Source organism: Coregonus lavaretus (genome assembly GCF_964263955.1).
Source record: "Coregonus lavaretus genome assembly, chromosome: 10".
In the NCBI taxonomy this organism is placed as follows: Eukaryota; Metazoa; Chordata; class Actinopteri; order Salmoniformes; family Salmonidae; genus Coregonus; species Coregonus lavaretus.
The window spans coordinates 42243840-42256926 of record NC_139997.1 but is presented as its reverse complement, the minus strand read 5'-3'; the positions used below and the strand labels follow the sequence as shown (position 1 = coordinate 42256926).

General features: G+C 41.4%; 1 protein-coding gene across 1 annotated transcript in view; it reads left to right on the top strand.

The window, feature by feature from the left end:
• The first annotated feature begins 3402 nt into the window (after window positions 1-3402).
• LOC311135752 (acetyl-CoA carboxylase 1-like) overlaps window positions 3403-13087 on the top strand; it is a 58018-nt gene continuing 48333 nt past the window's right edge. Inside the window, exons 1-2 of the mRNA XM_084169797.1 lie at window positions 3403-3537; window positions 6986-7259. Coding sequence (XP_084025923.1) covers window positions 7021-7259 — 239 coding nt within the window. The 5' untranslated portion in view covers window positions 3403-3537; window positions 6986-7020. The remainder of the gene's footprint in view (window positions 3538-6985; window positions 7260-13087) is intronic.

Below are 13087 nucleotides of genomic sequence, written 5' to 3'. Positions count from 1 at the left end.
CACATATTCAAGATTGTTTTGGTCTTTTTAATTTTGGGGGAGAAATTAAGCTGTTGTCTAACCAGATCATTCTTAGAAATATGAACACCAAGGTATTTAACAATGTTTTTCACTGGAATGTCATACAATAAAGTTTAATCAGTGTCATATAAAGATAACATTTCCGAATTTGACAAATTAAGTTTAAGGCCCGATGCAAGAGAAAAATGATTGATCAACTGCACCACCTGCTCAATTTGAAATTTGTCTCTAAGAAACAATGTTGTGTCATCAGCCAGTTGAGTCATTCTTATTTCTCTGTTGAATATTGATAACCCTTGAATGTCTGGATTATTTAGGACAGTCAAAGATAATAGTTCAACCACAATCCAAAAAAGAAATTGAGAAATAGGACACACTCGATGCACACCTCTCAGTACTGAAAATATTTTTGAAGTATTTGGATAGAGAATGACACTATTAATATCTTCATCAAATATTGCTACAGTAGATGTATCATTTTCTCTGAAACCAAAGACATGAAGAGCCTGAAGTAGGAATTGATGTTCTATTGTATTAAATGCCTCATAGAAGTCAAGAAATACAATAAGAGCATCAGATTCCACATTGTCTGAATAGTTTAAAGGTCCAAAATCAACCTGATATTACAACGAATATGGCGATTGGCCATAAAGCCAGTTTGAGTCTCATTTATAATTTCCTTAAGACCTTTTTTCAAACATCTAGCATACACATGAGAGATTACTTTGTAATCTACATTTAAAACAGTTATAGGTCTCCAGTTTCCAATAGATAAATTATCCTTATCTGGTTTGGGTAGTAAAGTAATCAAACCTTGTTTCATTGTAGTAGACATTTCCTTTCTATCCATACAATCTTTAAACATTTCTGATAAAGGACTTTCAATAATGTTCCAGAAACAAACATAAAATTCAACTGAATGTCCGTCAATACCAGGAGATTTACCTTTTTTCATTGAATTGCTTCAGAGATCTCACAACTCAAGATATCTACCTCACAGTCTGATTTGAATTGTTCTGAAATTGTTGGCGTAAAGCCCTTTACCTCCCGAGTGGCGCAGCGGTCTAAGGCACTGCATCTCAGTGCTAGAGGCGTCACTACAGACCCTGGTTTGATCCCGGGCTGTATCACATCTGGCCGTGAGTCCCATAGGGTGACGCACAATTGGCCCAGCGTCGTGAGGGTTTGTCCGGGGTAGGCGTCATTGTAAATAAGAATATGTTCTTATCTGACTTGCCTAGTTAAATAAAAAAATATATATATAAAAACAAATGACCTGTTCAATAAATGTATCACAATCCTCGAGATTGAAATATGATTTATAGAAATGACCATAAAATAAGTTCACACCCTCTGCAATTTCTATAAGATTAGTGTTAAGATTGTCATTTATCACTCTTTCTTATTTGTGTATTAACTAATTTATCGCATGGTGATGTCACCATGGAAGGCCAAAACTCCCTCCCACCAAAACATTATCGTGATATTCACAATTTCACAGTATTATTCCAACCTCATAGTGTGGAAATATATACAAAACATAGAAAAATCAAGCTGCACTGGGCCTTTATCAAAAATAATCCACCCTAAATTAGAGCTTGATTTGTTATTTAAAAAGAAAAAGAAACACATAATGCCTGTTGTTCTTTTGTGAGAAAAATCTGTTTCAGTACAATAATGTCTGGATTCAAAGTTCACACAATGACGAAACGCTCAGCAGTTGCTAGAATGCATGCTCATTGGGGAATGGAAAAACTGCATATAAATCATATCTAATAAATAAATAAGTACTGTATCCATCTAACTTGAAGGCATATGCAGGATATGTGTCTCATCAATGATCTGTCCTCGTGTGTCCCAGCACCAAGACAGGACCTAGTATGTATGTTACTGTGCAATGTCTGGCACTTGGTATGGTTTCTGGTACATTACACATCCTACCCTGTGTTTTTTATTTTACTTGTGTTAAATAAGAATAGTCTGGAAACTACTGTATGATCAGAATTTACTCTGCAAGCCTGCCAGGGAGGATATTATTATTTTATTTTATTTCACCTTTATTTAACCAGGTAAGCCAGTTGAGAACAAGTTCTCATTTACAACTGCGACCTGGCCAAGATAAAGCAAAGCAGTGCGATAAAAACAACAACACAGAGTTACATATGGGGTAAAACAAAACATAAAGTCAAAAATACAACAGAAAATATATATACAGTGTGTGCAAATGTAGCAAGTTATGGAGGTAAGGCAATAAATAGGCCATAGTGCAAAATAATTACAATTAGTATTAACACTGGAATGATAGATGTGCAAGAGATGATGTGCAAATAGAGATACTGGGGTGCAAATTAGCAAAATAAATAACAATATGGGGATGAGGTAGTTGGGTGGGCTAATTTCAGATGGGCTGTGTACAGGTGCAGTGATCGGTAAGTTGCTCTGACAACTGATGCTTAAAGTTAATGAGGGAGATAAGAGTCTCAAGCTTCAGAGATTTTTGCAGTTCGTTCCAGTCATTGGCAGCAGAGAACTGGAAGGAATGGCGGCCAAAGGAGGTGTTGGCTTTGGGGATGACCAGTGAGATATACCTGCTGGAGCGCATACTAGGGGTGGGTGTTGCTATGGTGACCAATGAGCTAAGATAAGGCTGGGATTTGCCTAGAAGGGATTTATAGATGGCCTGGAGCCAGTGGGTTTGGCGACGAATATGTAGTGAGGACCAGCCATCAAGAGCGTACAGGTCACAGTGGTGGGTAGTATATGGGGCTTTGGTGACAAAACGGATGGCACTGTGATTGACTACATCCAATTTGCTGAGTAGAGTGTTGGAGGCTATTTTGTAAATGACATCGCCGAAGTCAAGGATCGATAGGATAGTCCGTTTTACGAGGGCATGTTTGGCAGCATGAGTGAAGGAGGCTTTGTTGCGAAATAGGAAGCCGATTCAGATCCAGATCAGGTTTAACCTAACATAGCAGGTGTGGTACCAGCTAATTTGCCAAAATATTCTGTAATAACCTTACTTTTTTTTTTGAAAGATAAGCTTGAAATGGGAAGGTCTAATTGACTCAACAATCAAAAACCCATATCTAAGTTTAGATTTCTTAATGAACTAAAAAAAAGTTATTTATCGTTGTTTATCAAAGTTAGCTGGCAAACTCATTAAATGTACTTTGAAGTATACCCCTCAGACCATACATGACCAAACACGTGGGACAGTACAAAGGTTTTCTCATTGGGCACACCTCCTTCCAGTCAGTTTCAGTTTTGGCTCTTTCTGCCCTCCTCCTGATCTTGTCGCGCAATCCGATTGGTCCTCCGTTGCAGCGTGAGGCCAAATGTAACCCATCTTCGCATCACACCACTCGCTGCTGTCAAAAGCGTCTCTTGTAGTTGCATTAGGTCATCATAGTGTGATTTTTGGTTGGAAATACATGCCTGAAACTAGAGTGAATAAATAATCACCCATCCTTTGGGATAAAATATTCAGGATTGCTTGTCGGTTTATTTCACACGGTGAGTATCTTAAGCTCAGTACGAGTACACTAATTGTCTGTGTACAGTAATGCTTGCTGCCTGTACATAGCTACACCTTGCATGCCATTGTGCTAGTTAGTAAGATGCCGGTCTAGCTAGCTGGATACCCAGTATCTAACACTTTTTTATACGCTACTCATTCACATCCACCAGAGTTGTATTGAGACGAAGGCTTTTTTTTAATGTATTTGATTATGGTAGTTAAACCATAACGCGACACAAAATTAGTAACGTTAGCTACTAGCATGATTTGATGTAGCTACTAGCTAGCTAGCTACCTAACGTTACTTTGCTCGACATAGGATTCCCATCCATAAGATTCACCAGTTTTGACATTTTTTGCCCCATCATTAGAGCCAACATGGACTCAGCGGTAGACCTAACATAGTAAACGTAAATCTGGAACGCTCCAATTAGTGTGATATGTTTTGTTTTGTTTCGTATGGTATGTATTAATTTGTGGATGATCATCCAATTCGTATGCTATGTTACTAATTTCAATTCGTAGGCTATGTTACTAATTTCAATTCGTAGGCTATGTTACTAATTTCAATTCGTATGCCATGTTACGAATTTCTAATCGTACCCTATGTTACGAATTTCTAATCGTACCCTATGTTACGAATTTCAATTCGTACCCTATGTTACGAATTTCAAATCGTACCCTATGTTACGAATTTCAAATCGTACCCTATGTTACGAATTTCAAATCGTACCCTATGTTACGAATTTCAAATCGTACCCTATGTTACGAATTTCAATTCGTACGCTATGTTACGAATTGCAATTTGTTGTGGCTAACGTTAGGTAGGCTAGGAGTTAAGGTTAGGGTTGGGAAGTGTTTTCCACTAGCGCCAGGTACTTTTCAGCCGGGTACTTTTCCCACCTAAATTAGCCAGGCTACTTTTTTACAATTCGCAAGTCTGAAAAAAAGTAAGCTGAGCCCTCTCTCGCTAGAATGAACGATATGCATCTTCTAGCGATCTATTGATAGGACAGGCGCATGTCAGTCACAAAGTGAGTGTTGACAGGGAAACACTACTGGTTTGACAGTCTGCTGTCTGTCCCGCCTCACGGTACCTGGGTGTGTGTGTTGTGTACGCTGTGGTTGCGTTCAGATTCCTTTACATGGATGGAGAGGGCATGATGCTCTTTCATCGTCTGTGAGTCAATTTGCACGTCCCATATAATGTGATAACAATGAGTCCAAATCCACTTAGCGTTATTGTTTTCTGGCACATTATGTTATTTTGTGTTTCATATGCAGCCACGAAATTCTGGCGCATAGGTTTACTGTGATTTGATTGACGAACAGCAAACTTGACTAGTTTATAAATGGTGTCGAACTGACTAAATAGTCTCTCTTATATCCTTGCCATTCATAAATCATACAACGTAGTTATGTCTATGGTATCACAACGGGACAAGTGAACTAAATATCTTATTTGTATTTTCGATATGAAGTCCATCAGGACTTTCCAGACAGTGACGTTCAAGTGAGTGACTCGCCAGTAGCATACCGAATCTCACTGGTAAGAGAGACCTTCATTTGGCTCCCTAATTTGTAGTTTTTTTGGCGATTATCTGCAGATAAATTATGAAAACATTCGATGAAGATGGTGAGTCCTCCTCACTTCAGGAACAACATGTAGGTTAGTGGATAAATAGCCTCACTCTGGTCCAAAATATGATAAAATAAAACAGATTTAATTGTTTTAAAAGCTAATGATACTTATGGTATTTTCAAAGATATTGATATAGGTCTACTGATTTAACCAAGGTGTTGACAATGGACTAGTCAACTGCTGCTTTCTGTGTAGCAAGGCCCATGATTAACACCTGCTTCATTCTTCAATCATACCTGTATTGCAGATAGCTGAGAAAATTCCTCTTAAAAGGACGTTTGAAGCCTGTGGAAGTCAGCAGACTCTTACGAAATTCTTTAAGAAGAAATGTGTGGTTCAGTTGTAAAATGAGTATTTTTTTAGAATAAATTACATACTGCAGTTCACTTGTTGAAATTATTTCAATGATTTAACTGATGTTGTGCTATCTTTTCTCTTAACATGTATGGACCCAAAACTTAATTGAGCATCTCTTCTGTTTATTTTAGAGTGTGAAAGTGCCCATCACACAATCTGTTTAATTTTGCATTTAACCTTACATTTATTTTTTAAAGATAATTTCTGCTATTTACTTCATTTTTCTGTTTTAATAAAATACATAATTTGAAGAGCAAACATAATTGTGGCAATTCATATTTTGCACTAAAATACTTTAATCTCAAGAGAAGGGCGGCAGGTAGCCTAGCGGTTAAGATTGTTGGGCCAGTAACCGAAAGGTCGCTGTTTGAATCTCTGAGCTGACTGGGTGAAAAATCTGGTACTATAAAAACCTACTTTATGTAAAGTTGTTGGTGGTATAGCTTGCAAAATAAACAACTGACTTTAGGTGACAACAAAATGCTGTTTGTTTCTAACATTAGGACTGTTTTCCTCAAGAAATTAAAATCTGCTTCATATTTTGTTTCCTTGCCACGATACTTCAGAGTATTGCGATACTGGTATTGTGAAAACACTACAATAAAGTATTCAATAATTTCACTGTGTATTTCGGATGGAATCAAGCTAAAATGCTAAAGTTGTCCATGATGAGAATTGAACACGCAACCTTTGTGTTGCTAGAAGTTCATGTTATAGTTGCAAAGTACCTAAAAAGTACTTGTTGTTAAAACACTAAAGTTGTCTGTGATGAGATTTGAACACGCAACTACCTATCCACCCTGAACAACCACCCTACTTTAGTTTTTGCCGTAAGTAAACTTCTGTCTTATGTAACCATACCAAATGTTATGTCTAGTCTATGAGACCAGACTGTTAGAGCCCTGTTGTAAAACATAATTTATTATCATGCTGGGTAGCTATGTATATGTTCAGTGCTGTTCACTTACATTATGTCTGCAATGCTTGCTTGTTTTTCAGGTCCAGTAGCTAACTGCTGCTGGTAAGGTGTGTCTGTCTTGGTCTGGTTGCTCTGCTCATGCGCAGTTGTAGTTTCAACAAATTATACCCCCTCAAAGACTAATATCAAGGCAGACCATGCCTCTCAAACCAGTCAACTAGCAGTAGTTGACGATGTGGTTTTGGATTGGAGTTTGTTGTAGCTATATGAGATATATTACAGTAAGCACTTTACTTAAGAAGGATTGGGATGTATTGCACTCTGTACCATTCTTTTGCAATATCTTGCAATATGAATGCAGGGTCAGCATAATTTGTTGTGCAACTCAACTCACTGATGCAATCTAACAGCAGCCCATGCCAGGATGACCGTGTCATCATGCTGTGGGCCTGACTTACTTGAGGACTCAGTCCTATCGCCTGCTTTATAAATACATGTGGTTTTGACTCCCCTCCTCTCCCTCCAGTGTTCGCAGCCTGCCAGCGTGGTGACGTTTCAGCCATGGCACAGCAGGACGCGCCTGCCAATAAGGCCGCTGCCCCGAACCTGGCCGTGCTGCACTCCAACTTTATCATCGGCTCTGTGTCGGAGGAGAACTCTGAAGATGAGCTCCTGGGGAAGCCAGACCTGACGCTGGGCCTGGAAGAGAAGGAGCGCTCCATATCCCCCACCTCTAGCCTCAGTTCAGAGAACAGCAGCTACGAGATGGGCTTCGACAATATCGATGGGCCCCACATGAGGTCAGAACCCAGGCTTTTCTTTCTCGTTTGTGTTACCTGAGCCTCTCTGTTTGGCTCGTCTTGTTTATCCAGGCATGGCAACCACACAAAGGTGTTTTAATCATAGCATGATCTTTACTGAGGTTACTGTTATCTCAATACATTATACAAAATGGTACTGCACTAGTTTTGATTGCAGCAACAATCTGGCCCCAGTCATATGGGATGAAGAAACCTCCAATACAGACCTGTCTCCATCAGACGAGTCTGGAGTGGAGTATTCTGAAATGGCAGCAGCAGGAGAACACTGGGTTCAGTTCAGTGCTCTCCCCCTGGCTGGCTCCCCCTTCTCTGCTGTGTGGGTGTTTAAAAATGTGGCCTGGCCAGACCAGCTTCACACCCTGCCTGCCTGCTATAGAGGAGCTGTGTGTTCTGGGAGGACTGGCCTCCCTGCTGCTGCTGTCCTTCTGCCAACAGCCTCAGCCCTAAGCTCTCCCTGGAGCCTGGCCTCACCAGCTCTCCTTTATATTCAGTGGCTCTTTTTACAGCTACTGGGACTAGGCTGTAGAGAATGGACATTGTGAATGAGTGTGGCATACATAAGACTTGATTTGTATGATTAAGTAGCAGATATGGTGCTGGCAAGAAGAATAAGGCTACATTTGTACACATAGTAAGCGTAGGCTATTTATTTAGAATGGTGTTCAGATTTGTTTCTCACTGTCTTACTTGTTGCAAACTCTGTTTTGTGTGTAGGTTATTTGGTCTAGTGAGTTTTGGTTAAACTACAGTATATGCCTGCCACAGGTCTGGGCTGTTGGAATTGAAGCATTGTAATAGAGACTAAGGCTGTGTCAATCACGGAATTTTAGATGGCAGTTATTAGTCAGCCAAATGATCGCGGTCACCGTTATAACTGTTTGAATAATATATATATATATACATATACAGTGGGGGAAAAAAGTATTTAGTCAGCCACCAATTGTGCAAGTTCTCCCACTTAAATGAGAGGCCTGTAATGTTCATCATAGGTACACGTCAACTATGACAGACAAATTGAGAAAAAAAAATCCAGAAAATCACATTGTAGGATTTTTAATGAATTTATTTGCAAAATATGGTAGAAAATAAGTATTTGGTCACCTACAAACAAGCAAGATTTCTGGCTCTCACAGACACGTAACTTCTTCTTTAAGAGGCTCCTCTGTCCTCCACTCGTTACCTGTATTAATGGCACCTGTTTGAACTTGTTATCAGTATAAAAGACACCTGTCCACAACCTCAAACAGTCACACCCCAAACTCCACTATGGCCAAGACCAAAGAGCTGTCAAAGGACACCAGAAACAAAATTGTAGACCTGCACCAGGCTGGGAAGACTGAATCTGCAATAGGTAAGCAGCTTGGTTTGAAGAAATCAACTGTGGGAGCAATTATTAGGAAATGGAAGACATACAAGACCACTGATAATCTCCCTCGATCTGGGGCTCCACGCAAGATCTCACCCCGTGGGGTCAAAATGATCACAAGAACGGTGAGCAAAAATCCCAGAACCACACGGGGGGACCTAGTGAATGACCTGCAGAGAGCTGGGACCAAAGTAACAAAGCCTACCATCAGTAACACACTACGCCGCCAGGGACTCAAATTCTGCAGTGCCAGACATGTCCCCCTGCTTAAGCCAGTACATGTCCAGGCCCGTCTGAAGTTCGCTAGAGTGCATTTGGATGATCCAGAAGAGGATTGGGAGAATGTCATATGGTCAGATGAAACCAAAATAGAACTTTTTGGTAAAAACTCAACTCGTCGTGTTTGGAGGACAAAGAATGCTGAGTTGCATCCAAAGAACACCATACCTACTGTGAAGCATGGGGGTGGAAACATCATGCTTTGGGGCTGTTTTTCTGCAAAGGGACCAGGACGACTTATCCGTGTAAAGGAAAGAATGAATGGGGCCATGTATCATGAGATTTTGAGTGAAAACCTCCTTCCATCAGCAAGGGCATTGAAGATGAAACGTGGCTGGGTCTTTCAGCATGACAATGATCCCAAACACACCGCCCGGGCAACGAAGGAGTGGCTTCGTAAGAAGCATTTCAAGGTCCTGGAGTGGCCTAGCCAGTCTCCAGATCTCAACCCCATAGAAAATCTTTGGAGGGAGTTGAAAGTCCGTGTTGCCCAGCGACAGCCCCAAAACATCACTGCTCTAGAGGAGATCTGCATGGAGGAATGGGCCAAAATACCAGCAACAGTATGTGAAAACCTTGTGAAGACTTACAGAAAACGTTTGACCTGTGTCATTGCCAACAAAGGGTATATAACAAAGTATTGAGAAACTTTTTTGTTATTGACCAAATACTTATTTTCCACCATAATTTGCAAATAAATTCATAAAAAATCCTACAATGTGATTTTCTGGATTTATTTTCCTCATTTTGTCTGTCATAGTTGACGTGTACCTATGATGAAAATTACAGGCCTCTCTCATCTTTTTAAGTGGGAGAACATGCACAATTGGTGGCTGACTAAATACTTTTTTTCCCCACTGTATATATCCTCTGCGCCTGACTGCATGTGCTCCTGCTTCAGGGAGGGGGGTGTTGCCTAGGCAACCAAAAACGTGTTTGCTACAACACCTTGCTTGTTTCAACAAGGAGCAACAAAGTTTCATTTTTTATTTTATTTTATTTTATTTCACCTTTATTTAACCAGGTAAACCAGTTGAGAACAAGTTCTCATTTACAACTGCGACCTGGCCAAGATAAAGCAAAGCAGTGCGATAAAAAACAACAACACAGAGTTACATATGGGGTAAAACAAAACAAAGTCAAAAATACAACAGAAATACATATAATATACAGTGTGCAAATTTAGCAAGTTATGGAGGTAAGGCAATAAAATAGGCTATAGTGCAAAATAATTACAATTTAGTATTAACACTGGAATGATGTGCAAGAGATGATGTGCAAATAGAGATACTGGGGTACAAATGAGCAAAATAAATAACAATATAGGGATGAGGTAGTTGGGCGGGCTAATTTCAGATGGGCTGTGTACAGGTGCAGTGATCGGTAAGGTGCTCTGACAACTGATGCTTAAAGTTAGTGAGGGAGATAAGTGTCTCCAGCTTCAGAGATTTTTGCAATTTGTTCCAGTCATTGGCAGCAGAGAACTGGAAGGAATTGCGGCCAAAGGAGGTGTTGGCTTTGGGGATGACCAGTGAGATATACCCGCTGGAGCGCAGACTACGGGTGGGTGTTGCTATGGTGACCAATGAGCTAAGATAAGGCGGGGATTTGCCTAGCAGTGATTTATAGATGGCCTGGAGCCAGTGGGTTTGGCGACGAATATGTAGTGAGGACCAGCCAACAAGAGCGTACAGGTCACAGTGGTGGGTATTATATGGGGCTTTGGAGACAAAACGGATGGCACTGTGATAGACAACATCCAATTTGCTGAGTAGAGTGTTGGAGGCTATTTTGTAAATGACATCGCCGAAGTCAAGGATCGGTAGGATAGTCAGTTTTACGAGGGCATGTTTGGCAGCATGAGTGAAGGAGGCTTTGTTGCGAAATAGGAAACCGATTCTAGATTTAACTTTGGATTGGAGATTCTTAATGTGAGTCTGGAAGGAGAGTTTACAGTCTAACCAGACACCTAGATATTTGTAGTTGTCCACATACTCTAGGTCAGACCCGTCTAGAGTAGTGATTCTAGTCGGGTGGGCGGGTGCAAGCAGCGTTCGGTTGAAGAGCATGCATTTAGTTTTACTAGTGTTTAGGAGCAGTTGGAGGCTACTAAAGGAGTGTTGTATGGAATTGAAGCTCGTTTGGAGGTTTGTTAACACAGTGTCCAATGAAGGGCCAGATGTATACAAAATGGTGTCGTCTGCGTAGAGGTGGATCTGAGAGTCACCAGCAGCAAGAGCGACGTCATTGATATACACAGAGAAAAGAGTTGGCCCAAGAATTGAACCCTGTGGCACCCCCATAGAGACTGCCATAGGTCCAGACAACAGGCCCTCCGATTTGACACATTGAACTCTATCTGAGAAGTAGTTGGTGAACCAGGCGAGGCAGTCATTTGAGAAACCAAGGCTATTTAGTCTGCCAATAAGAATGCGGTGGTTGACAGAGTCGAAAGCCTTGGCCAGGTCAATGAAAACGGCTGCACAGTACTGTCTATTATCGATCGCGGTTATAATATCGTTTAGGACCTTGAGCGTGGCTGAAGTGCACCCATGACCAGCTCGGAAACCGGATTGCATAGCGGAGAAGGTACGGTGGGATTCGAAATGGTCGGTGATCTGTTTGTTGACTTGGCTTTCAAAAACTTTTGAAAGGCAGGGCAGGATGGATATGGGTCTGTAACAGTTTGGGTCTAGAGTGTCACCCCCTTTGAAGAGGGGGATGTGACCGCGGCAGCTTTCCAGTCTCTGGGGATCTCAGACGTTACGAAAGAGAGGTTGAACAGGCTAGTAATAGGGGTTGCAACAATTTCGGCGGCTAGTTTTAGAAAGAAAGGGTCCAGATTGTCTAGCCCAGATGATTTGTAGGGGTCCAGATTTTGCAGCTCTTTTAGAACATCAGCTGTCTGGATTTGTGTGAAGGAGAAGCGGGGGGGGCATGGGCAAGTTGCAGTGGAGGGTGCAGAGCTGGTGGCCGGGGTAGTGGTAGCCAGGTGGAAAGCATGGCCAGCCGTAGCAAAATGCTTGTTGAAATTCTCGATTATTGTAGATTTATCGGTGGTGATAGTGTTTCCTAGCCTCAGTGCAGTGGGCAGCTGGGAGGAAGTGCTCTTATTTTCCATGGACTTTACAGTGTCCCAAAACTTTTTGGAGTTAGTGCTACAGGATGCAAATTTCTGTTTGAAAAAGTTAGCCTTTGCTTTCCTAACTGCTTGTGTATATTGGTTCCTAACTTCCCTGAAAAGTTGCATATCGCGGGGGCTATTTGATGCTAATGCAGTACGCCACAGGATGTTTTTGTGCTGGTCAAGGGCAGTCAAGTCTGAGGAGAACCAGGGGCTATATCTGTTCTTAGTTCTGTATTTTTTGAATGGGGCATGTCTATTTAAGATTGAGAGGAAATTACTTTTAAAGAACAACCAGGCATCCTCTACTGACGGAATGAGATCTATATCCATCCAGGATACCTGGGCCAGGTCAATTAGGAAGGCCTGCTCGCTGAAGTGTTTTTGGGAGCGTTTGACAGTGATGAGGGGTGGTCGTTTGACCGCGGACCCGTTACGGACGCAGGCAATAAGGCAGTGATCGCTGAGATCCTGGTTGAAGACAGCGGAGGTGTATTTAGAGGGTAAGTTAGTCAGGATGATATCTATGAGGGTACCCATGTTTACGGATTTAGGGTTGTACCTGGTAGGTTCGTTGATAATTTGTGTGAGATTGAGGGCATCTAGTTTAGATTGTAGGATGGCCGGGGTGTTAAGCATATCCCAATTTAGGTCACCAAGCAGTACGAACTCTGAGGATAGATGGGGGGCAATCAGTTCACATATGGTGTCCAGGGCACAGCTGGGGGCTGAGGGGGGTCTGTAGCAAGCGGCAACAGTGAGAGATTTATTTCTGGAAAGGTGGATTTTTAGAAGTAGAAGCTCAAACTGTTTGGGAACAGACCTGGATAGTATGATGGAGCTCTGCAGGCTATCTCTACAGTAGATTGCAACTCCACCCCCTTTGGCAGTTCTATCTAGACGGAAAATGTTATAGTTGGGGATGGAAATTTCAGAATTTTTGGTGGCCTTCCTAAGCCAGGATTCAGACACTGCTAGAACATCAGGGTTGGCGGAGTGTGCTAACGCAGTGAATAACTCAAACTTAGGAAGGAGGCT